The 24,822-nt window shown below is 37.0% G+C and overlaps 1 protein-coding gene across 2 annotated transcripts in view; it reads left to right on the top strand.

The window, feature by feature from the left end:
- Nucleotides 1–24,822, top strand: part of MNAT1 (MNAT1 component of CDK activating kinase) — a 214,178-nt gene that overhangs the window by 29,661 nt on the left and 159,695 nt on the right. For both annotated transcript variants that reach the window (XM_032621477.1, XM_032621478.1), the window contains exons 2-3: nt 16,359–16,511; nt 18,764–18,837. In XM_032621477.1, the coding sequence (XP_032477368.1) occupies nt 16,359–16,511; nt 18,764–18,837 (227 nt within the window). The remainder of the gene's footprint in view (nt 1–16,358; nt 16,512–18,763; nt 18,838–24,822) is intronic.

The raw sequence follows: 24,822 nt of genomic DNA on the forward strand, positions 1-24,822 counted from the left end.
ACACACCGAAACACAAGGAGAAATTCTAATGGATTTTTGAGAGTTATATCTCTGAAAAGGATTTCTCTAACCTTTCTTCGAGGATAATGACAAAATCTTTCAGATGGAGGTAGGGCAAGAGGAGGATTAGAATAACCTAAGAAGGTTTTAAAAAGTACTGTTACTCCTACAGAAATGCTTATGGTGTCCTAGGCATAGTACTGAATGCTCTTTATTCATTATCTCAATTAATCTTTATAATAACTCTAATTGGTTAGGTGCTATTAACATCCCCTTTTTGTGGATGTGAGAATTGAGGCTTACAAACTTTAAGTAACTTACCTAAGGTAAAAAAGCTAGTAAATGGCTTAGCCTGGATTGAACTAGGTCTAATTGATGACAAACCTCTGCTTGTAAATCACCATGCTATAATTCACTTCTTACAAACCCTTTTTGTGTTTCTCCTCTATTATCAGAGAGGGGGTGATGACAAGGCCATGTGCATTTTCAAAGAGTTATCCTAGTTTCTGAGGAAATAGTGTTGAGTTTACATTTTTAAATCCTTTTTTTCATACAAAAAGTATGTATAGAACACTAATAGCTTAATAAATAATAATAATAAACCAAACACGTTTGTATCAAATACTTACTACCTAGATGAAGAAGCAGGATATTACCAATAAATTTGAAGCCTCTATCCTTTTTCTATCATATTTCCTCTGTCTCTCATAGACATGACTGCTACTCTGAATTTTTGTGTTATTCTTTTTTTCCTTTTCTTTATAGATTTACCACATATTGCTGCTCTAATTTAGTTTTGAATTTTATGTAAATGTATGTATTATGTATATGTTCTTTTTCTAAATATTTTTTGTGTTAAAAAATAACATTAAATTTACCATGTTAACCTTTTAAAGTGTATAGCTCAGTAGTGTTAAGTATATTTACAATGTTGTATAAGAGAGCTCTAGAACTTTTTCAACTTACCGCACTGAAACGCTATACCCATTAACATTCATCCCCACTCCGCCTGCCCCCCAGTCCTTGACAATCACTTTTCTATTTTCTGTTTCTCTGAATTTTGAGAAACAGAACTTAGTTACTTCATGAAAATGGGTTCATACAGTATTTGTCCATTCGTGACTGGCTTATTTCACTTAGCATAATGTATTCAAGGTTCACCCATTTTGTTGCACAATTTTCTTCCTTTTTAAAGTCTGAATTCCACTGTATGTGTATAACACTTTTTGTTTATCCATTCAACCCCTGATGGACATTTAGGTTGTCTCCATATTTTGCCTATTGTGAATAATGCTGGAACAAACATGGGAATACAGATATCTCTTTGAGATTCTGATTTCAGTTCTTTTGGATATATACCCAGAAGTGGGATTTCTGGATCATATGGTAATTTTTAATTTTTTGGTGGGAAACTGCCATGCTGTTTTTCATCTTTGCTGTACCATTTTATATCCCCACCAGCAGTGTATGGGGGTTCCAATTTATATATGTGTTCTTTTTCAACTTTGTTCATTTAGCATTGTGTTTTTTAATAAATTTATTTATTTATTTATTTTTTGGCTGTGTTGGGTCTTCGTTGCTGCACGTGGGCTTTCTCTAGTTGCGGCGAGCTGGGGCTGCTCTTCATTGCGGTGCGCGGGCTTCTCGTTGCGGTGGCTTCTCTTGTTGCAGAGCATGGGCTCTAGGCGTGTGGGCTTCAGTAGTTGTGGCATGTAGGCTCAGTAGTTGTGGTTTGCGGGCTCTAGAGCGCAGGCTCAGTAGTTGTGGCGCATGGGCTTAGTTGCTCCGTGGCACGTGGGATCTTCCCAGACCAGGGTTCAAAGCTGTGTCCCCTGCACTGGCAGGTGGATTCGTAACCACTGTGCCACCAGGGAAGTCCCTAACATTGTGTTTTTGAGTTACAGTTTTGAGATTCATCCATGTTGATGCATATAGTTGTAATTTTTTTCCACTGCTGTATAGTGTCCCACTGCATGATTTTATAGTATTTTATTTATCCATTCTCCCGTTAATGGACATATGTGTTGTTTCCAAATTTGTTTCCAAATTTTGTTTTGCTGTAGGAAATATTTCCGTAACATTCTTGTACATGTCTCCTGATTCACATGGTTTAGGTTTTCTCCAGGATATATACCTAGAATAGAATTATTAGGTAGTAAGGCATGTGCATGTTTAATTTTACTAAGAAATGCCAAATTGTTCTCCAAAGAGGATGTCTAATCTACACTCCTATAGGCAGTGTGAAAATCTAGTTTTGTATATCTTTGCCAACATTTGATATTGTCAAATTTTAAAATTTCTAAAAATTTTTAGATGTGGAATGGTATTTTACTTTGATTATACAATGTATTTCCCCAATCGTTCATCTTTTCATGCTTCTTGGTAGTTTCTGGTTCCTCCTCTGTTAATACGTGTTTAAGGTGAGAATCTGACCATTTTTTGCTCCATTTTTACTGCTGTCACCTTAGTTTGAGTACCTTCATCTCTTGTTTGGATTATGATGCTAGCCCATGACCTAGTTTACTTGCTTTTGTTCATGCCCCTCTTGTCTATTTCCACACCGCAGCCAGGGTGATACTTTCAAATAAATAATTTATGTTACTTCTCTGCTCTAAGCCCTGCAGTACCTTCCCATTTCACACACAGTAAAATCCAGGGTCCTTATACATAGTGTCTCTTCTGTCTTATATGATCTTTTTCCAGCCTCTTTGATAGGCTCCATGAGGGCGGCGATCTTTGTTTTGCTCACTGAGGCATCCCCAGTGTATCCAACAGTACCTGTCACATAGTAGGCACATATTTATTGGATGAATTTGGATTTGGCAACAAAATAAATGCCATCTTTACGGTATGTAGATTTTCCTTAAGAGTAGTTTTGTTTTCTGAATAAATAGGAATTTTCTGTAAAACAAAAGAAAAATGGAGAGCAATTTTATACTTTCTTTCATTTATGCTGAATGGTTTTATTTTCCCTTGTTGAACACTTTAGATGAATTAATGCATTTTTAAGGGGTCTAATATTACTTTTGATTATATGTTTTATAACTTATCTAATTATCTAATTATTTAATGATAATTAGATAATTTAAGATCAAAACTAGATATGTAGATCAGAAAATCAGATTGCATTATTGGTTTCATCACAGAGATAATCTCATTTCATGTTAATAACAAATGAGACAGTCTAAAAGTAAAAAGTCAGCTTGAGAGTTCTTGGTTGTATTCTAGTGCAGAATGTGGAGTGCTAGGCTGCTAGGTTGAAATGAAGAGTAATTCCAAGGCTCTGAGCTGGCTGAATAAGCAGATGAAGAGAAGAAGGCAAAGTTTAAGAGGTATTGTTTTTAATGAGATTAAATTGTGGTAGACAGTAGAGGAACTTTGAGAGTTGGAGCTGTTACGTTTGATGTAGTGAGTGGAACTTTATTGTACCAAGGTGTTACATTCATTCAACTGGTATTTGTCCTGAAACACAGGGCTTGGGATACGGTAATGAGCATAACAAATGTGATCCCTGTTCTTGTTGAATAATCTAGTAGGAGAGACAGATATTAAACACAATTAACAAATGTAAAATTATTGATTTTGATAAGTGAGCTACAAAGAGCAGGATGTGTGTCCGTTGGAGTTCAGTCAGGAAAAAAAAAACCCACCCTAGTTATTTTAAGCCATTAGGAAATTAATGTGGGCAATTTACAGACTTACAAACCTGTTAAAAGGACTGGAGCAGTAAGGGAAGGGCAAATGTTGCATTTCAGGAAGTCAGGAAAGAGCAAGAATTGTAGCAAAACTGCTGCTAATCTGTTGTCTGTATCATTGAAGTGGGTGATTCTTAGGAGAACACCTGAAATCTAGTTCCGAGGGTCACAGTTAAAGCCATTGTACTAGATGTGATCATCTATGGAGGGAGAAGAGTGCTCAGGATATAACTCTGGGTACTTCAACTTTTAGACATCTTACAGATGTGGTAAGAAGGCATCTCTAAAGAAGAGGCATTATCTGATGGATAAGATCTTTTAAAAGATGGAGAGGTCAATTTCTAATAAGAATTTTGGTTATATTATGGCACAAATGAAGGACTTAGCCTTGGATAAGAGGGACAGTTTTTCAGTAAGAGTCTTTGTGAACAAATGACATTTGGTGTGAGTCTTGAATGCTGAGAAGAGTCAGCCATAGGAAAATTGGGGAGAAGAGAGTTTCCGGCCCTGAAACTTGAATGATTTTGCATGTTGGAAGGACTGAAAGAAGACAGGAGTAAATTGGTAGGGCATGAAGCTGGAGAATTAGGTTGGGGTCAGACCATGTAGGGTCTTCAAGGCTCTGGTAACACATTTTTATTTTACGCTCTTTAACATGAGACACTATTGGGTCATGAACAAGGGGGTGAAATGAGCTAATTTCTAATTTAAAGAGATTATCCTATAGAGAATAAATTTGGGGGAAGGTGGTGGGTGTGCGTTGGGGGCAATAGTGGAAGCAAGGAGAGCAGTTGGCAAGCTGTAGCAGTTCTTCAGACAGTAAGTGACAGTGGCTTGTAGCAGTGGAGATGGCATAAAGTGGGTGTCATTTAGCATGTATTTTTGGTGTGGAGTCAGTCGGTCTTGATATCAGTTAAATCAGAGGTCCCCAACCCCTGGGCCATGGACTAGTACCAGTCTGAGGCCTGTTAGGAACCGGGCCGCACAGCAGGAGGTGAGCGGCTGGGGAGCCAGCGAAGCTTCATCTGCTGCTCCCCGTCGCTCGCATTACTGCCTGAACTAACCCGCCTGCCCCCCACCCCCCGTCCGTGGAAAAATTGTCTTCCACTAAACTGGTCCCTGGTGCCAAAAAGGTTGGGGACTGCTGAGTTAAATGTTATTGCTTCATGCTTGTTCTGCCCAGACACCTTCAGTGGTTTGTTTTGATTTGTTATAAGATCCTGAGTCACTATTCAGCCCAGTTATTTATAGAAGTATATTCTAGTGGAAAGATTAGGATGAGAAACAATGTAGACTTAATAAGTGTAACATCCATACAAATGGTTAGATGGTTGTGCCTAGTCTGCTGAACTTAATGGTCTGGGTTCCGGACAAGACCAGAGAAGTCTGAGAATTCATTCTATTGGCAACAGCGCAAGGAATACTGGGCAGGCCTCAAGATCTTTGCTGGGCCTAACCTGGTGATATTGGGTTTGTTTTGATTCTTTTTTTTTTTTTTTTTTTTTTTTTTGCGGTATGTGGGCCTCTCACTGTTGTGGCCTCTCCTGTTGCGGAGCACAGGCTCCAGACGCGCAGGCTCAGCAGCCATGGCTCACAGGCGCAGCCGCTCCGTGGCATGTGGGATCTTCCCGGACCGGGGCACGAACCCGTGTCCCCTGCATCGGCAGGCGGACTCTCAACCACTGCGCCACCAGGGAAGCCCCTGTTTTGATTCTTTATATGAGATCCTGAGTCACTGTTCAGCCCAGTTAATGCTTCATGCTCGTTCTGCCCAGACACCTCCAGTGATTCAGTTTTGGCTGCAAACCTGTGAGGGATTATTGACCATGGTGTGAATTGACAGTTGAAATCTGGGGACCCAAAGTGATACTACATTCCTCTTATTAGAATGAGGGTGTATGAGAATCAGATTTATTATTATCACCTAATAATAACGTTTGGGCTCAGATTTAGCTCACAGTGGGTCTGTATTCTCACCTGGTAGTCATTTCCTTGGTTCCCAAATATATAATTGGAATGGACATACATGGTGTTTGGCAGAACTCTCAGATTGGTTCCGTGACCAGTGGGGTAAAGGCTATCATAGTGGGGAAGATCAAGCACCAACCTCTAAAACTGTACCTTCCCCCATCCTGGGAGGGACAGCAGTTCATCTAGTCTGGGGTTAACATACATTCTGAGTACAGGTGTGCTTTTCCTGCTCATAGGGCTGTGGCCAGCACTACTGTCTGAAGACTTAACACAGTGTTTGTTTTACCAATATGGTATCTTGAGCAACATTTTCTCTTACCAAGAGGTCCACTCTGTAGGAAAAGATATGTGACTGTGAGCCTAAGTTCATGAATTCACTGGTCCTGACACTAACTGCTCCACTCTTAACCCTCTGGATTGGTAGAGCAGTTTTAATGAGGTCATAAATGCAACTGAGGTGCTGGATTGGAGGTGATACTCTAAAAGGGTGGACACCAATCCTCCAGGATGCTTTCTGTACCCTGAATATTCATATGGATATGACCATTATTTTGGGCATCCCTAACAGATAAAATACATCAATCCTAGAACCAGGAGATGGAAGTGGGAGTGGGTTCACTTAATGTTACACCCAGTCATTACTTGGGGAATTTGTGCTTTCCATCCATGTAACTTTAGGCTCTGTGGACTTAGAGATCCTTGTTTCTGGAGCTGAAAGTGCCCCACGGGGGACAGGGTAAGAACTCCATTAAACTTTAGGCCATGCCTGCTGTCTGGTAACTTTGGGGTCCTTGTGCCAAAAGAAGAAAGGAAAAAAGGAGTCATCATCTTGGCAAGTGTAATTGACTCTGATCACCATCCCAGTGAGGTCAGGGAAGAATATGGCACTTAAGGGATCCACTAGGACATCTCTTGGTGCTCCCAAGCCTACTGTAGTAAATATGTAAGTACAGTAGCCACAACCTAAAAAGAGAATGGTAAGTAGGCAAGCTGCCTAGACCAGCAGAAGTGCTAGTAGAGGGTGAGGGGAAACTAGAGCAGGATGATGAGGATCAGTTATGGCCAGGAAATCAATGGCAGTATTGGGGCTGTAGTTTGTCCCTTTCTCTTGAAGGTTTCCCATGGAAACTAAATAAGTAGAATCCCTAAAAAGCTGTTCCCATCTAGGGTGAACTTAACTCTAAGAAGCAAGTGAATTTGCATGGTGCAATTTGCTTGTTCACATAATCTACTCAGTAACCAGTGGTTACAATACTGTAACCAGTATTGTGTCCCCCAGCCTCCCATAAAAGCTTTTAATTTTGATGAAATTAAATGTATCAATCTTCTTTACATGGTTTAAAGTGTTTTAGTCACCTTTAAGAAATCCCTGCCCTGATGTCATAATTTCTCCTATAATCTCTTCAGTTTAAAGTTTTTTTTCTTTTATGTTTGGATCATTTATTCATATGGAATTTCTTTTTGTTGATAGTGTGAGAAACAAGGATCTAGTTTTTTTTCCCCTTCATCTAGAAAGCCAGTGGTGTCCTAACCATTTATTGAGTAGTCATTCCTTTCCACATTAATTTGCTACTTCTTTCCTTTGTAAGATTCCCATGGATGGATGTATTGTTATTATTTTTGTTATCCTCTATGCTGCTTTTTTTGGGAGGGGGAGGGTGTGCTGTGTGGCTTGTGGGATCTTATTTCCCTGACCAGGGATTGCACCCGGTCCCTCGGCAGTGAAGGCTTGGAGTCCTAACCACTGGACCGCGAGGGAATTCCCCTCTATGCTTCTTTAACTGAAGTATATTTGGTCCTTGAAGTGTGCTTGGTATGTTGGTGGTACATAAATATATAGGTATATTTTTGGAATGTCAGTTTTACCTAGAGAATATGAAAAAAATTTTGAGTAATTGAATAACTGGGAATTATTTGAAGACATCTTTCAATGACAATAAATAGGATTGTATTGTGGAGTCAAATTGAGTTTTTATGAATTTTTAAGATAAAACATCATAATTTGAAAAAATGTTGACCTTATGGGGAGACCATTTGAGAGTATTTCCCCAGTCTTACAGGTGGTACATTTTTCTCTGCCGTTTAAGAGTACTTTGATGGGAAAGGGTGAGAAAGACTGCTTTACATCCTTACATTAATTTTTTTTCCCCAAAATGTTCTGTTTATTGTTCCATGTATAAATTGTGAGTATTTACACCATTGTTCTTGCTGTGATTTCTGCCTGGAATGTCATCCTTCTTTTGTACTTCAAAGTCATCAAATTCTTCAAGGCCCAACTCTGTTCAGCCTGTTTTCTGAGTCCTTCTCCAGCTGATCCTTGATACTGCCTCCTTTGAACTCTGGTCCTTATTAGTTCGTCTTTGCATTAAGTACTAGTTGTAATAGCTGATATTTATTGAGAGCATACTATATGCCTGGTATATTTCTAAACATTTTAACTGAAATTAGCTGATACAAATCTCATCAACTCTGTGAGGCAGATCTGTACTTCCCTACACCTCAACCCCTGGAAGATACTATTTTTCTTTTTCACAAGGAAGTTGAGGCACAGTGATGGTTAATAATTTGTCTAGGATTGCAGGCCTAACAAATGACTGAAGAGAAGGAGGCAAAATGGCTCCAGAATTTGTGCCCTTAATGGTGCTCTATTCCCTCTCAGCTGCTCAGGAGTGAATCTGCTACTGTTTTGACACTTAGCAGACACAACCTTGTCCCTTTGTTTTATGGACCCTTCGTCTTGCCATAGGGTAACATAAACCTTATAATTCACTGCCAAATGGATCTAAACCTTCTCATACTAAGTAGTTATATGATGGTTTGGATACTCTAGCATCACGGATAATGCTGTGAGATTTCCTGGATCTGAAGCTGTTGGGTTTGGCCAGATCTGGAACATTCAATTGGAAGAAAGATGCCCAGAAATGCCCAGAAATTAGGTGACATAGATTTCTAGCCTGCACTTAAACTATGACCTTTGACAGGTCATTTTGTTTTACTGCCTGTGGAAAGGGGAAAATAATATCTAACTCAGCCTTTATTTTTTAATCATGGTCTTTGTATAGATTTTTAAGCTTTTTAGAAGAACAGTTGTATGCATTCAAAGTAGTATCATACTCATAATTTGTTAAAATAGCATTATGTTGGTACAAATTCAAAAGAATATATTATCAGCATAGTAAGATTGAGAAACGAAGTTCTTAGCAAAATGTCTTTTTTCTTCTAAAGGACCCTCTCTTCCTCTGCATACCTGTATATATTTTTGTGCATACGTGTGTGTGCTTGTGTGTATATATGTTTAAATATATGTGCTTCTAAAAGTATTGTACCAATTTTTTCAAATGCTGAAAATGGTATATTTTTTCTGGGCAAAATTACCATATTATAGAAACTTTTCAAGAGATCCTGGGGGTCTGTGTTTTCTTATACTTTGTATTGCTAATCCCATCTGTCATAGAGTCTTCTATATCACATCCCTAAATATAATATCATAGGGTATAATATTCTTTTTTTTTCCTTTGGTCATGCCACGTGGCTTGTAGGATCTTAGCTCCCCAACCACGAATTGAACCTGGGCGCTTGGCAGTGAAAGCACTGAGTCCTAACCACTGGACCACTGGGGAATTCCTGTGGTTATAATATTCTTGATTGAATTAAAGCATTAAGGGTAAGTCTGTACCATATATAAAGTTTGTAAGTATAGGTGATATGGAAAATTTAAACTGATAAACATCAGTTATATTGAGAGAAAATATATTCTTATTTGGAAAAAAAATTAACAACTTGTGTAACACCCCAAGGTATCTAGAATTATCCAAGTGGGAAGAAACCTTAGATATAAATTAGAATTTGACTTCCTCATAGTTCCTCATATTGTAAGAGACAAAGCTGGGATGGTAACCTAGGTCTTATGATTACCAATGTGGGGTTTAATTATATCATCATATCTTTAGTAAATCACTTCAGTAAGTAATTTTTATGTGGTCAGTGGTAGCTTTATCTTTTTAAAGACGTGTATTCTGTAGACACAGAGAATGGATGTATGGATACGAGGGAGGGGGGAGGGGGATGGGATGAATTGGGAGATTGGGATTGATATATATACACTACTATGTATAAAATAGATGACTAATGAGAACCTACTGTATAGCACAGGGAACTCTACTCAGTGCTCTGTGGTGACCTAAATGGGAAGGAAATCCAAAAAAGAGGGGATATATGTATACATATAGCTGATTCACTTTGCTGTACAGCAGAAGCTAACACAGCATTGTAAAGCAACTATACTCCAATAAAAATTAATTAAAAAAAAGTGTATTCTAGAGTTAAAGAGTTGTCTTTGGTAAGAAAACTACCTTTGACCTGGTAAATGCAGGATTTATCATGTAAGGAAATGCATTCTAGAATAAAAACTTCCATGACATGATCTTAGGACATGTAGGTAGTTTTTCACAGTGGTTTCACATATGTCCTCTCATTTGAGTAACGTTTCTGGAAGAGAGTTAATTTAGGGATTATTATTGCTTTTATGGGTAAGGCAGTTGAACACTTAGGTTTTTTTTTTTTTTTTTAACCGGTACACGGGCCTCCCACTGTTGTAGCCTCTCTCCCGTTGCAGAGCACAGGCTCCGGACGCGCAGGCTCAGCAGCCATGGCTCACGGGCCCAGCCGCTCCGCGGCATGTGGGATCCTCCCGGACCGGGGCACGAACCTGTGTCTCCTGCCTCGGCAGGCGGACTCTCAACCACTGTGCCACCAGGGAAGCCCAACACTTAGTTTTTAAAACAATCTGGGGAACAAGTCTCAAGCTTGTCTATTATTTTATTAATTGATTTTCCTTGGTGTTTATTGGATATTTAAAATGATGAATTGAAAATGTTAATAAACATTGAGCAAACATTGATATACTTCGCTTTTAAAAACAAAAAAATGACATTTTAATTTTTTATAGACAATTTTTTTAGAGCAGGTTTAGATTTACAACATTGAGAGGAAGGTACAGCGGTTTCTCATTTACCCATTATCAACATCGTTCACCAGAATTGTCCTTTTTTTTGTTTTTTTTCTTAATACCAAGGATGAACTTGTATTGACACATCATTATTACCCAAAATCTGTAGTTTACTTTAGGATTCACTCTTGATGTTGTATATTCTATGGGTTTGGACAAAAGTATAATGACATATCCATCATTATTATATCATATCATATCATACAGAGTATTTTCACTGCTCTAAAGACATATCATACAGAGTATTTTCACTGCTCTAAAATTCCTCTGTGCTCTGCCTATTCCTCCCTCCATCCACCACAACCCCTGATCTTTTTATCGTCTCGTAATCCCTTCTCAGCCTTTTGGCTAAGATCAGGTATATTGTCTCCGTAATTTTGCCTTTTCTAAGATGTCATATAGTTGGAATCTTATACTATGTAGGCTTTTCAGATTGTTTTCTTTCACTTAGTAATATACATTTAAGCTTCTTTCATGTCTTTTCATGGCTTCATAGTTCATTTGTTTTTAGTGCTGAATAATATTCTGTTGTCTGGATATACCACAGTTTATGTATCCATTTACCTATTGAAGGACATCTTGGTTGTGTCCAAGTTTTGGCAATTATGAACGAAGATTCTATAAACATTTGTGCAGGTATTTGTGTGGATGTAGTTTTCAACTTCTTTGGTTACATACCAAGGAGCATAATTGCTGGATTGTATGGTAAGAGCATGCTGTGTTTCATTAAGAACCATCAAACTGTCTTCCAAAGTGACTGTACCATTTTGCATTCCCCCCAGCAATGTATGAGAGTTCCTGTTGCTCCACATCTTTGTAAGCATTTGGTGTTGTCAGTATATTGCATTTTGGCCATTTTAATGGGAGTGTAGTGTATACCCCATTGTTTTTTTTGTTTTTTTTTTTTGCGGTACGCGGGCCTCTCACTGTTGTGGCCTCTCCCGTTGCGGAGCACAGACTCCAGACGCGCAGGTTCAGCGGCCATGGCTCACGGGCCCAGCCGCTCCGCGGCATGTGGGATCTTCCCGGACCGGGGCACGAACCCGCGTCCCCTGCATCGGCAGGCGGACTCTCAATCACTGCGCCACCAGGGAAGCCCTACCCCATTGTTTTAACTTGCATTTCCCTGATGCCGTGTTATGTGGAACATCTTTTCATGTGCTTATTTGCTATCTGTATACAGGCATACCTTGGAGATATTGTGGGTTCAGTGCCAGACCACTGCAATAAAGTGAATATTGCAATAAAATGAGTCAATAATTTTTTGGTTTCCCAGTGTGCATATAAAAGTTACGTTTACACTGCACTGTAGTCTATTAAGTGTGCAATAGCATTATGTCTAAAAAAAAGTACATACCTTAATTAAAAAATACTCTCTTACTAGAAAATGTTAACTATCATCTGACAATGCAGTTGCCACAAACCTTCAGTTAGTAAAAACCACAATATCTGCAAAGTGAAATAAAGCAGAGCTCAATAAAATGAGGTGTACCTGTGTCTTCTTTGGTGAGTTGTCTATTAAGGTCTTAGGCCCATTTTTTAAGAGGTTTTCTCCCCTGTATATTTTAGATAACAGTCCTTTATCAGGTGTTTTTTTTCTCTTGACATCATCTTTAGCAGAGCCGAAATTTTTAATTAAAAAAAAATCCAGCTTATCAGTGATATCTTTCATGGATCATGCCTTTGGTGTTGTATCTATAAAGTCATCGCCATACCCAACGTCATACAGTTTTTTTTTTGTTTTAATTTATTTATTTTATTTGTTTTTGGCTGCCTTGGGTCTTCGTCGCTGTGCGTGGGTTTTCTCTAGTTGCGGGGGCTACTCTTCAGGCAGTGTGCAGGCCTCTCATTGCGGTGGCTTCTCTTGTTGCAGAGCATGGGGCTCTAGGGACACGGGCTTCAATAGTTGTGGCCCACGGGCTTAGTTGCTCCACGGCATGTGGGATCTTCCCGGACCAAGGCTCGAACCTGTGTCCCCTGCATTGGCAGGCAGATTCTTAACCACTGCGCCACCAGGGAAGCCCCGAGTCATACAGTTTTTATCCTACCTTATACTCAAGGAGTTTTATAGTTTTGCATTTTACATTTAGGCCTGTGAGTTAAGTTTGGAATTAATTTTTTAAGGGTGTAAGGTTCATGTGTAGATTCATTTTTTTCCATGTGGATGTCCAGTTTGTTGAAGAGCCTGTTTTTGCTTCATGTGTTGCCTTTGCTTTTTTGTCAAAGATCAGCTGAGTATATTTATGTGGGTCTATTTCTAGGCTATTTTGTTCCATTGGTTCTTTTACCAATACCACACTGTTTTGATTATTGTAGTTTTGTAGTAAATCTTGAAGCCAGGTAGCATCAGTTTTCCAACTTTGTTCTTCTCCTTCAACATTATGGTACCTATTCTGGTCTTTTGCCTTTTTATATAAACTTTAGAATCAGTTCGTTGATGTCCATACAGTAACTTCCTGGCAATTTGATTGGAATTGCATTGAATCTATAGATCAAGATGGTAAAAACTGACAACTCAAAATATTGAATCTTCCTTTCCATGAACTCTTTCTGTCCATGAATATGGAATATCTCTCCATTTATTTAATTCTTTTTTGATTTTGTTCATAGGAGTTTTGTAGTTTTTCTCATATTGTACATATTTTGTACAATATCTTGTACATATTTTGTTAGATTTATACTTAAACGTTCAAACTTTTGGGAGCTAACATAAATGGTATTGTGTTTTTAATTTCAAATTGCACTTGTTCATTATTGGTACATAGGAAAGCAGTAGACTTTTTGTATATTGTATCCTGCAACTTTGCTATAATCACTTATTAGTTCTAGAAGTTTTTTGGTTGATTCTTTTGGATGTTTAACATAGACAGTCTTGTCATCTGTAAACAAAGAGAGCTCTGTGTCTTCCTTTCCAATCTGTATATCTTTTATTTCCTTTTCTTGTCTTACTGCATTAGCAAAGACTTCCAGTATCATGTTGAAAAGGAGTAGTGACAGTAGGAGACAGTGAGAGTAGGAGACAGTCTTGCTTTGTACCTGATTTTAGTTGGAAAACTTCCAGTTTCTCACCATTAAGTATGATGTTAGCTGTAGGTTTTTTTGTATCTAGTCTTTGTCAAGATTTTTAATTGACTTCTTAGCTCTGGAAAAAGAAGAAACAAGCTGATTAAAAATCTTGACAGAGGAATATAAGCAGTTAAATATCCTTGATAGAAGAAAATAAAATCTAAAAATAAGTTGTTCAGAGAGAAAAGAGGGCAGGCACCATTCTGGTTTTTAAAAACAAAAGAAAACCATAAAAATATCTTTGGGAATAACTGAGGATTTGGGCTTTTTCAGCAAATTTTCCTATGTCCTGCAGAATATAAGATTTTGTTTGAAAAAGTTCCTAGCACTCTTGGAGGCAAAAGATTGCCCACATACTGCTCTTTTGGTTGCTCTGCTGCCAGATGAAGTGAACTAGCAATAAGGAACGTTTTCTTCTGTTCTTTTTTTGTATGACTAGTTTTCATGTATATAATCTGTAAATACATATATTGTAAGTATGTAGAAAAAGATGTGGCCACGTAAACATGGAACTTAACAGTTGTATGTTACATGTGGGAAGTGAGATGTAGAACAGAATGAAGTAGAACTTTGAGTTTTTTCTCTATATACTTCTATATTTGAGCTTTAAAAAAAGAATTATTTGTTCTTTTAGCAATTAAGATCAGAAAGGGAAAAGTATGGGAAAATAAATTATTTAAAAAAGACCTTAATACTGTTGAAATCCGTATGATTTAAGGTAGATTTTTAAAAAGTGGAGATGTAGAACTGACGGTGGTAACAAATTATATGTCTGAGATTACAATATGACTTTTAGAAATATTAAAGTGTTCTATATTACCTTGTTAACTGAATTACTGACTCCAAGACCTTGAAATATAGAATATTCTATGTGATGGCTCGATGGTTTTGAGTATTTCAGATGGCTCCTTGCCTATAAATATCTTTAGTCAGTGTAGTTCTAAAGTGTGCTCATTTTCAACTTCTCTAGTTGGATTTAATTTCCTCCAACCACAAAGATTAGGCAAAATGTACCACTCCCAATCTTCCCAATCCCAAGTGAATTTTCTGGGGTTTTGTTGATCTTGAATAATGACAACTATTATTTTTTGCCTCTCTTTTTTGCCTCTTAGGGATTTTTTGCCTCTATTTTTTGATGGATTTTTTTCCCCCTCTACTTTAAGATAGAAATATGCAAAGGTCAATGTTAGTATTTTACTGATAACTAACCTTAAATATTCTTATTTATCTGTATCGTTCTTCTCATTTAGCTTATTCCATAAGTCAACTACATATTTGGAAGAAATCAACTTTTCCCTTTTTTATTAGAATTTGTCCTTTTTTTGTGTGTGTGTTGTGATGTGTTTAGAATAATTATAGGCCAAATTCCTGCCCTCCATTCTAGTGGAGGTTACAGAAAATCAACACATAAAGAAATAAATAATTTCAAATAGTGCTAAGAAAGGAGTGATTAGTGTTGGTATGGCCCTAACATATGGAGTTGGGCAATATTACAACTGGAGGACTACATACCAAAATGTTTAAATGTTTGAAAGTATGGATCAAGCTACATCTTTAGTGCAGCCTTAGTTCCAACGCTGCATCCTGAGTTCCCAGGAACCTGAATCTTTAAGACCCACAGGCTAAAGCAGCTACTTTCTTCTGGTCAGCCTTTCCACTTGCTAGTCTGATTACTAGCATGGGTCTGCTAGGGCAGGGCGGGGCAGGGATGATTGGGTGGTGCCTGGACCCATCTAAAACAGTATATGAACTGATCCTGTCAATTCGCAGGAATCTCGTTAACCTTGCCAGCTTCTTTCTTTTCCAACTCAAGACTTCCAGGAAGTCCTAAGTTCTTCCCCAAATTGTACTACCCAAGAAGGGAGGAAAGAAGGGATGGAGGTATTTGGGAAACTTGGCTTGCCTGGGCAATCACTTTGGTGAATTTAGGACAGCCAGATTTAACTGATTAAAGATTTTATAAGTAGCCACTCTTTCTAGGATTTCTCAGGGCAGAAGCTGTGGTGATTTTCTCCTTTCTCCACATATACTAGGTCACTCTCAGTTCTTTATCCTCTGGCCTGGGGGCCTCCTTCAGCTAGCACCTCTCCCTTTTGAGTAACTGCCACTTACTCAATTGCTAACGGAACTTTAAAAAACTTCCTTACAAAGGCTGAAAGGGGAAAAAAAGTTTTTGTTTTAGTGATTATGATATGCAGTGTTCTCTAAAGTGCAGGCCCCTGCCAGGTCTAAGGGTGATACTGGACTGAGAGTGGAGTTGACCCTAGACTGCTCTTTTATGTGCCTCTTTGACTTCCCCCTGTCCTGCTATCTGAGTCCTCCCAGATCCCAAATCAATTTTTAAAAACTTGTATATTTGTTTAATTTGTAAAACTAAACTGGTAACCCTTGGGACACCTATGTCTGAAGTAGGCTCCAAATGAAAATGAACTTTTTTCCCAAAGGTTTTTTTTTTTTTTTTCCCAAAGGTTTTTAATAAGAGTTTAAGCAGCAATGATTAATTTTCCTGCCCCCCCGCAGCCCCCCCAAACAAAGAAACACCAAAACAAAGGCAAACTGTATACAGAGTTGTTGCCGATTTGAATACTAGCTTAAAAGTTATATTTTCCTCCTTACAGGTGTGAAAGTTGCGTGGACTTACTCTTTGTGAGAGGAGCTGGAAACTGTCCTGAGTGTGGCACTCCACTTAGAAAGAGCAACTTCAGGGTACAACTCTTTGAAGATCCTACTGTTGACAAGGAAGTTGAGATTCGGAAAAAAGTGCTAAAGATGTAAGTGTTAATGTTTGAATGATTCAGTTCACAAAGAGGATTTTAACAATTATTTCTGTAATTGATATAATTATTTACTTGTAGAAATGTGGACAGTTTGACAAGTGAATAAGTATAAATTCATTTATGTAATTGTTCAATGTTAAAAAAAATTATTAAGGTCTTAGAGAACTCAGTAATATTCATTATCTAATCTTTTTTTTTATTTGTCTGCGTCAGGTGTTAGTTGAGGCATGTGGGATCTTTTCTTGCGTCCCGCAGGCTCTTCGTTGTGGCGTGCGGGCTTCTCTCTAGTTGTGGCGTCTGGGTTTTCTCTTCTCTAATTGTGGCATGCAGGCTCCTGAGTGCGTGGGCTCTGTAGTTTGTGGAACGCGGGCTCTCTCTAGATGAGCATGCGAGCTCAGTAGTTGTGGCGTGCGGGCTTAGTTGTCCCACTGCATGTGGGATCTTAGTTCCCCTACCAGGGATCGAACTACCGTCCCCTGCATTGGAAGGTGGATTCTTTACCACTGGACCACCAGGGAAGTCCCTAATTATCTAATCTTTGTTAGAGAAGTGTAAATCTTTTTTATTAAAAAATTAATGCAGCTTGCAGGATCTCAGTTCCCTACCAGGGATGGAACCTGGACCATGGCAGTGAAAGCCCAGAATCCTAACTACTAGGCCATCGGGGAACTCCCAGAGAAGACTAAATCCTCCAAATTGATGGCTTCACAATTTATTTGCTTTATTTATTCTTTAATTTAATTAGTAAATATATACTGAGTACCTATTCTGTTCGAACAGTGTTATACATATTAGGCCCTCGAAAGGCTTACAGTACAGTAGCTTGGATAGCATAGACATAGACAGTAAAACAGGCAAACAAAACAAATATGTGATTATACATTGAGAAAAATGCTATGAAGTTAGGGACTGAATGTTGTTGTGAGTCAGTGATGTAAGGTAAGGCCTGAGGAGGTAACATTTAAGTTGAGATTGAAAGCTATTAGAGAAAAATCAGCATTAGCTACAATTTATTTTGATAGATCTCTGTGTGTATGTGAGTACATAAATATTTCTAATATTCTTTGTCACTTATGATTTAATTTTTTACTTTTTGTTAATAGTTTTGGATTTCATTTTATCTGTACTTTTGTTATAAGCCACTTTATTGTTTTTTATTTATTTTTTCTTTCTTTTTAAACATCTTTATTGGAGTATAATTGCTTTACAATGGTATGTTAGTTTTATTGTTTTTTAGGTTTAAAGAATTAATATCTATCTAGGTGGTCTACATTTCAACATTGGTCACCAATGTTTTAGTGGCATCTTTCTAGGTACTTTACTAGATAAAGTGTTACTTTATCAATACCCCAAGCTACTCTTTTAGTTTTTGGATTGCTTATGGGAGATAGTCTCTCTTAGATACTTTTCTTTTTCATTAAGCCCTCTTGTTTCCTAATTCTTCACAGGCACACTTATAATATTTATAGATTTTCTTGATCTAGCATCCTTTAGACTGTAACTGTCATGAAAAACAGGCAGGTGTCTTTTTATTTATTTATTTATTATTTTTTAGAGAAACATTTTATTTGTTTATTTTATTTTTTAAAATTTATTTATTTTTGGCTGTGTTGGGTCTTTGTTGCTGCACTCGGGCTTTCTCTAGTTGCGGCGAGTGGGGATTACTCTTCTTTGTGGTGCACGGGCTTCTCATTGCAGTGGCTTCCCTTGTTGCGGAGCATGGGCTCGTGGGCTCAGTAGTTGTGGTGCACGGGCTCAGTTGCTCCGCGGCATGTGGGATCTTCCTGGAGCAGGGATTGAACCCGTGTCCCCTGAATTGGCAGGTGGATTCTTAACCACTGTGCCACCAGGGAAATCCCAGGAAGGTGTCTTTTTAATTAATTTTAGCTTTCTGGACATTAATGACTCTATTTATTAGAAGTAAACAATATCATAATTCCAATGATAGACCTTGTTTAAGCTCATTTCCCATTTCTTCAGTGTCCTAATTTCTTTATTTTTCCCTTAAGTCTTAGGATTTTACGTGTTGTACCATTCTTTCCTGATTCTACTCCTTCTCTGTAGTCATAAGAATTTAAGAACAACATTCTTGCTGTAGTTACAAACCTGGTGTCAAGAAAACTGTTTTACGCTGTAAGCAGTCCTTTTTTATGTATCATGTATGAATTAGTAAGAACAAACAAACCAGTTAGTTACTATTGAAAGCAAATGATATGGAATATGTTCATTTTTTTCTTCTCTTAAAGATACAATAAAAGGGAAGAAGACTTTCCTAGTCTAAGAGAATATAATGATTTCCTGGAAGAAGTGGAAGAAATTGGTATGTTTTTAATGCTTATACTTTTGGTGTGCCAGCCTGTGTGCTTTTATCTTTTAGATGCCTAGGAGAACATCTCATATAAAAGTCTCTGACAGGTTTTGTTGTGGTAGCTGATGTTTACCTAATTATTTTGCATTGCACTTAAAGGACATACTTAAGTAATAAACATTTTGTCTTAGGAAAAATATGACTAATAGAGGTACTACTACTTTATAGCTGGGAAGCAAGGCTGTATGTGTATATATCATCTATACATTGATGATGTATTAGAGTAAACAAGAAAAAAATATTCAGTTTTTTAAGAAATAGGGTTTCCATGGTGACTAAAGCCATATGTTGTTTATCATCATTTATGCTTCTGTGCATGCAGTAATTTGAAAATACTTTGAAGCAGTTGACTGTTGAAGTGGCATTCTATTATTCAATGTTATTCTAGAATCTGAAGTTAGAGTAATCTTAGTGCTTATTCTTTCTATTGTGATTAGTCAAAAAGAAGTGTTCATCAAAAGAAAGTATTGTTTCTGTTTTTTTAATGAGATGTCACAGATGTTAAAAAGTCTGAATTTGTTACACATCAATTAAAATAATTAATGCTGTTTTTTAAAGACTTGCCATAATATTACTCATCATAGGTTTGGAAATAATACAAAAATTAGAGACTATGAAAATTAGAACAAGATTAAGAGAATTAAACAGTTATCTTTTTATTCTTCTCTCAAACCTGATAACCAAGCTATACTCACATTATTTCGTATTTAAAATATGATTATAATAAAATTTATCATTCTTTAAAATATTTATATATGGTAAATATTTAGAAAATTCAAATTCCTGAGGAATGGAGTATTCTAGTTCCTTTAATTTCTTTATTAACTAAGAAAAACCCAGAAAATCTTTTGTTTCACCTGCTATTGAAACTTTTCTAAAATATCTAAGTTCATTTATTATATCATAGCAAGTAGCATGTACAGACATAAGTTAGGCTTTTTCTGGGATCTTTTAGTGCCTTGGAGCCATTGCTTTTTAATTCTAATTGTATTCATTGTACTTTGTATGTAGTCTTAGCAACCATGAATGGCTATGAACTTTAGCTGAAAAGATGGTAGAATTCGGAGTGCTAAGACAAAGTAGAAAAGTTAGGATGTAGACTGAGACGATAAACTGAAAACAAATCTGCAAGAATGGGCAAGTGTGCAGGTATGTAGAAATCTGACTATACTTAGATATTTGGTTTAGGACAGGCAGTTGGACACCAAGCAGGAAGACACTTAGCTTACATTTATTCTGAAGGCCGTGTTGTTATTCAAAAGTCTGGTCAGGCAATAAAGGGAAAGGAGATTATAGATGTCACAGAGCAAGTTGAATACATGGTCTCAAGTCCAAGCAGGCAGGTAGGATAATTAAAAGAAACTGATGGACCAAGAAGGTGGGGAAGATGGGATCTTGATTCTGGAACAAGGTTTTAGTTGAGCCATGATTTTAAGAAATACATGTTTTTTGCTATGAAGTTTGAAGATATGAACAACCTGAGGGCCCATAGGTAAAATCGTGTCCAGAAGTGGGAGCTAGGATTGACAGGTAAGAGCAAGTCCAGATATTAGGGCTTACAATATGCCATTTTTTCTTTACCAGATAAGAAAGCTGGCTCAGAGCATTTAATCTGAAAGTGATTCTGCTATTATGTATTGATATATTCATGAAGGACTATCTTTAGTTGCATTATGTTGATGCTCTCTTAACAAAACTCCGCTTAATTGACTCATTGGAGTAACTGATATTTCCCAGTCCTTCTGTAACATGTACTGACTGATGATCGAAGCATAATGAATGCATGATGAATCTTGTGCATTAGAAGATTTCTGTACCTCTGTATTTCTCTCACCAGTTCAGTTATATATCGAGTTGGTTGTACTGGTAACCAAACCTTCTTATGTCAGTTGTACTTGTTATTGTAATTAATTTAATTAAGTAGTTTATAAGATTGGGAAAAATTACAAACCTCTAGAAGGATTCTAGTTCTCAGGTCCTTGGTCCATTTTAAAAAGATGGAAACTGAGCAGTATAAATGACAGGTATGGTTTATACAAGAAGGAAGCACAATTCCCATTAAAAACTGTATCTTGACTGTGTGTTATTACATTAGAGAATGACTATACACTTACTGCATATGCTTTAAGTTAAAATAAAGTGTTTAAGAAGAGTGTATGTATGTTTCCCTTCTTTAACAGACTTTTCTGAGTAATCAGCTACTGATCCTGATCATGTTGGACAAAGAGCAGTTCTGCTGCATTTGAAAATATTGATGAAGTTTGGGACCTCGCTTCATGGACTTATAGTTTATTTTCTGAACTTTAGCTCAATTCAGCAAATAGTAATTGTTCTATGTGAACTATTTACTTGCTGAGGATATATGATCTTTGTGTTCAGTAAGTTCATACTCTAAAGGGGGAGATAATTATGTAATTATAATTTAATGTGAAAGCAGTGTAGGCATTTATAAAGTGTTTCAGGAATATAGATAGCAAAACGGTTAATTCAGCATTAGGAAATAGAGGTAAAGTTTGAACACATTTGAGTTCGATCTTAAAAGATGAATAGTGGTTTACCAGGTAGAAAGAGGATGGAAGGACATTTGTAGCAAAAGACAAAGTCACAGAGATATAAAGGTGTTGAGCATGTTGGGTAATGTAGCAAGTAATCTGTTATAGGTAGGTAGACATGGGGAATGACTAGCAATGAGGTTTGAAAAACAGATTGGACCTGGGTTAATGAGGGCTTTGTAAGCTAGACTGTAAGGGTAAGATTTTATTCTATGGCCAGCCACATACTGTGGTAGTGATGTGGAATATTGACAGGAGATACTCGAGGCTGGGAAACCATTTTTTAGGGGCTGTAGCAGCAATTTGGGTGAGAAATAATGAGTGCTTAGAGTAAGTAACTGAGGGAGTTAGTCACTAAAATATTTGAGTGACTAATTTCGTGTAGGAAGTGAGGTTAGAAAGAGCAGGCAAGGATGAATTGCAGTATTCTGACCTTGAGCAGTTGCTGGTGTTAATCTAGAAAATAAAAGTGGGAGAACTGGCATTATTTTCCATTGTTTTGTTGGGTAGAGAGTACGGAAATGAGGGTAAGACCAGTTTTAGCCCTCTTAAATTTTGTTAGGGTGTGACTGCACCACTTAGTTATGTGTCATTGTTCTGATTGTTATGGTATAAATAAAACTTTCTTTTTTTTTAAACTTCCTTTTAAAATCTTGTTTCAGTACCTGTGTACTTTGTGTCTTATTCATGCTTTTAAAGGTGATTAGTTGGATGTTTGTGGTATCTGTATTGGCTATCTCTGTGTTAATCAAAAGTATAATTTTGACAACTCTTGAGATAGGCATTTTAATCCCTGTTTTGCATATGGAGAGGGGGCACAGAGAGTTTAAGTATTGTGCTGAAGATCACATTGCTAGTAAATAATGGAGCCAGATTTTGAACATGGGTTTTTCTCTCTCAGAGCCCATGAAAGTGCTTAGTAGTCTCAGAGTAGTTAGTAGTCTGAGTCTAGAACATGGGATGCAGATTGGTAGAATAGTGGGAGATGAGAGAAAAAAGTAGGTTGGAGCTATATTTTGAAGGATCTTAAAGAAGTTTGGAAGGAAGGAAGGAAGGTGAGAGGGTGATTCTGAAGATGGTTAGAGTGAAAGGAATAGAGTTGGTAGGGTGGCTAAGGACTCAGTGTTTGAGGATTTATAAATTGGTGATTGGTCATTTTGTTATATAAATTTCATTATGAATCCTTTGAATATAAAAATTTTAAGTATTAGAATTTCGAATAATGGCATAAAAATTACAGTAGAGGGGGCACACATGAAGGTGAACTTTCTTATAGCATTAATAATAGGCTCTTTTCTGTGGTTATGACAATCTAAACATAAAAATTCTTGTTCCTTTTGGCCTCAGGGATTATCTGAAAGGTTTGTCCTTAGTTTCATAATAAACATTCTTTTGGTTCAGGGTATGCTTATTTTAAAAGGGTGAGAAAGTCCTAAGGGCTTTAATTATAAATTCTGGATGTCAAAAAGACTTCAAAATTGTACTCAAATAACATTAAATCTTTCAGAAAATACAATAGGTTTTTTGTTGGCTTTTAATACTTGACTAAAGGCAGGTCAACCTCTGAGCTAAACTAGTAACCAGATAGATAAAGGGCCAAATGATTGTTACAGAAAATTGTTCCTTTTTCTTCAAGGCTATTATACCAACCTGATTCATTGTGGCATGAATGAGACTTGCTTCTTCTGAAAATGTTCCGAAATTGTAATCCACTTTTATGTTTTTTTTCTTTTTTTTAAAGGAAGAGATTTGTATTACTTATGATTACAATTTGTATCTATTATATTGCTGTTACCTTTGCTTTTTCAATTAAAAATGAAATAAACAAATTAGTTACTTTAGTTTCATTAGAATTCATCATAAAGTTTTTAATAAGCATAAAAGAAAGAAATTGTCTATAAACAGACAGTTTTCACTTAGATTTTAACTTTACTGTTTCTAGGTTCTATTTAATGGGAAGTTTAAATTAGTACATTGTCTAGCTTGCTGATAAATTGTAATTTTTTTTCTTAAACTGCTGTAAACATTCTAGTAGAGTTCAACATAGGATATCAACTTGATTACCTTTATTTGTCAGTAGATTCATACCATAAGAAACAAAGATTTTTTCCTGTAGTTTTACACCTGCTTACTTTGCCATTCTGTATAATTCAGTTCTGTAATTATAAAGCTCATTTAAATTAAATCTATATTTATAAAGATAATTATAAATATTAGCATTGATTTAATTTTGCTTTTTTTTTTTGCGCGGTATGCGGGCCTCTCACTGTTGTGGCCTCTCCCGTTGAGGAGCACAGGCTCCGGAAGCACAGGCTCAGCGTCCATGGCTCACGGGCCCAGCCGCTCCATGGCATGTGGGATCTTCCCGGACTGGGGCACGAACCCGTGTCCCCTGCATCGGCAGGCGGACTCTCAACCACTGCGCCACTAGGGAAGCCCTGATTTATTTTTTATTTTAGTTTCTTATTGAGTTATAATTAACATGGAATATTGTCTTAGTTTCAGGTATACAACACAGTGATTCTATAATTTTATGCATTATGAAATGATCACTGCAAGAAGACCGGTTCTCATCCATCACTATAGAAAGTAGTTACAGTATTAATGACTATATTCCCTATGTACATTACATCCCTATGACTTACGACTTACTTTAAGCAGGTAGTTTGTACCTCTTAATCAGCTTTACCTATTTTGTCCATTCCCTCGCCCCCAGCATTGGTTTATTTATTTTTTTCCCTTTTGTAATAATTCAACAAGCATTTCTTGAGCTCTTACCAGATGAGAAGTTCCTGTTGTTTTTTAAATAGACTTTATTTTTTAGAGCAGTTTTAGATTCACAGCAAAATTAAAGGGAACGTACAGAGAGTTCCTGTATACCCCTTGTGCCACACATACACAGACCTCCCTCACTATCAACATACCCCACTAGAGTGGTAAATTTGTTACAGTCAATGAACCTACATTGACATATCGTTATCTCCTAAGTCCATAGTTTACATTAGGGTTTACTCTTGGTGTTGTACATTTTATGGGTTTGGATAAATGTATAATGGCATGTATCCACCATTATAGTATTGTATAGAATAGTTTTGCTACCCAGAAATTCCTCTGTGTTCTGCCTGTTTCTCCCTCCTTCCCCCGAATCCCTGGCAACCACTGATCTTTTTACTGTCTCCGTATTTTTGCCTTTTCCAGAGTGTCATATAGTTGGAATCGTACAGTATGTAGCCAAATTGTTTTCTTTCTCATAGTAATATGCATTTAAGTTTCCTCCATGTCTTTTCATGGTTTTGTAGCTTATTATTATTACTGTTATTATTTGGTGCTGAATAATATCCCATTGTCTGGATATATTATAGTTTATTTATCTTTTCAAACTACT

Source organism: Phocoena sinus, chromosome 2 (genome assembly GCF_008692025.1).
Source record: "Phocoena sinus isolate mPhoSin1 chromosome 2, mPhoSin1.pri, whole genome shotgun sequence".
Taxonomy (NCBI): Eukaryota; Metazoa; Chordata; class Mammalia; order Artiodactyla; family Phocoenidae; genus Phocoena; species Phocoena sinus.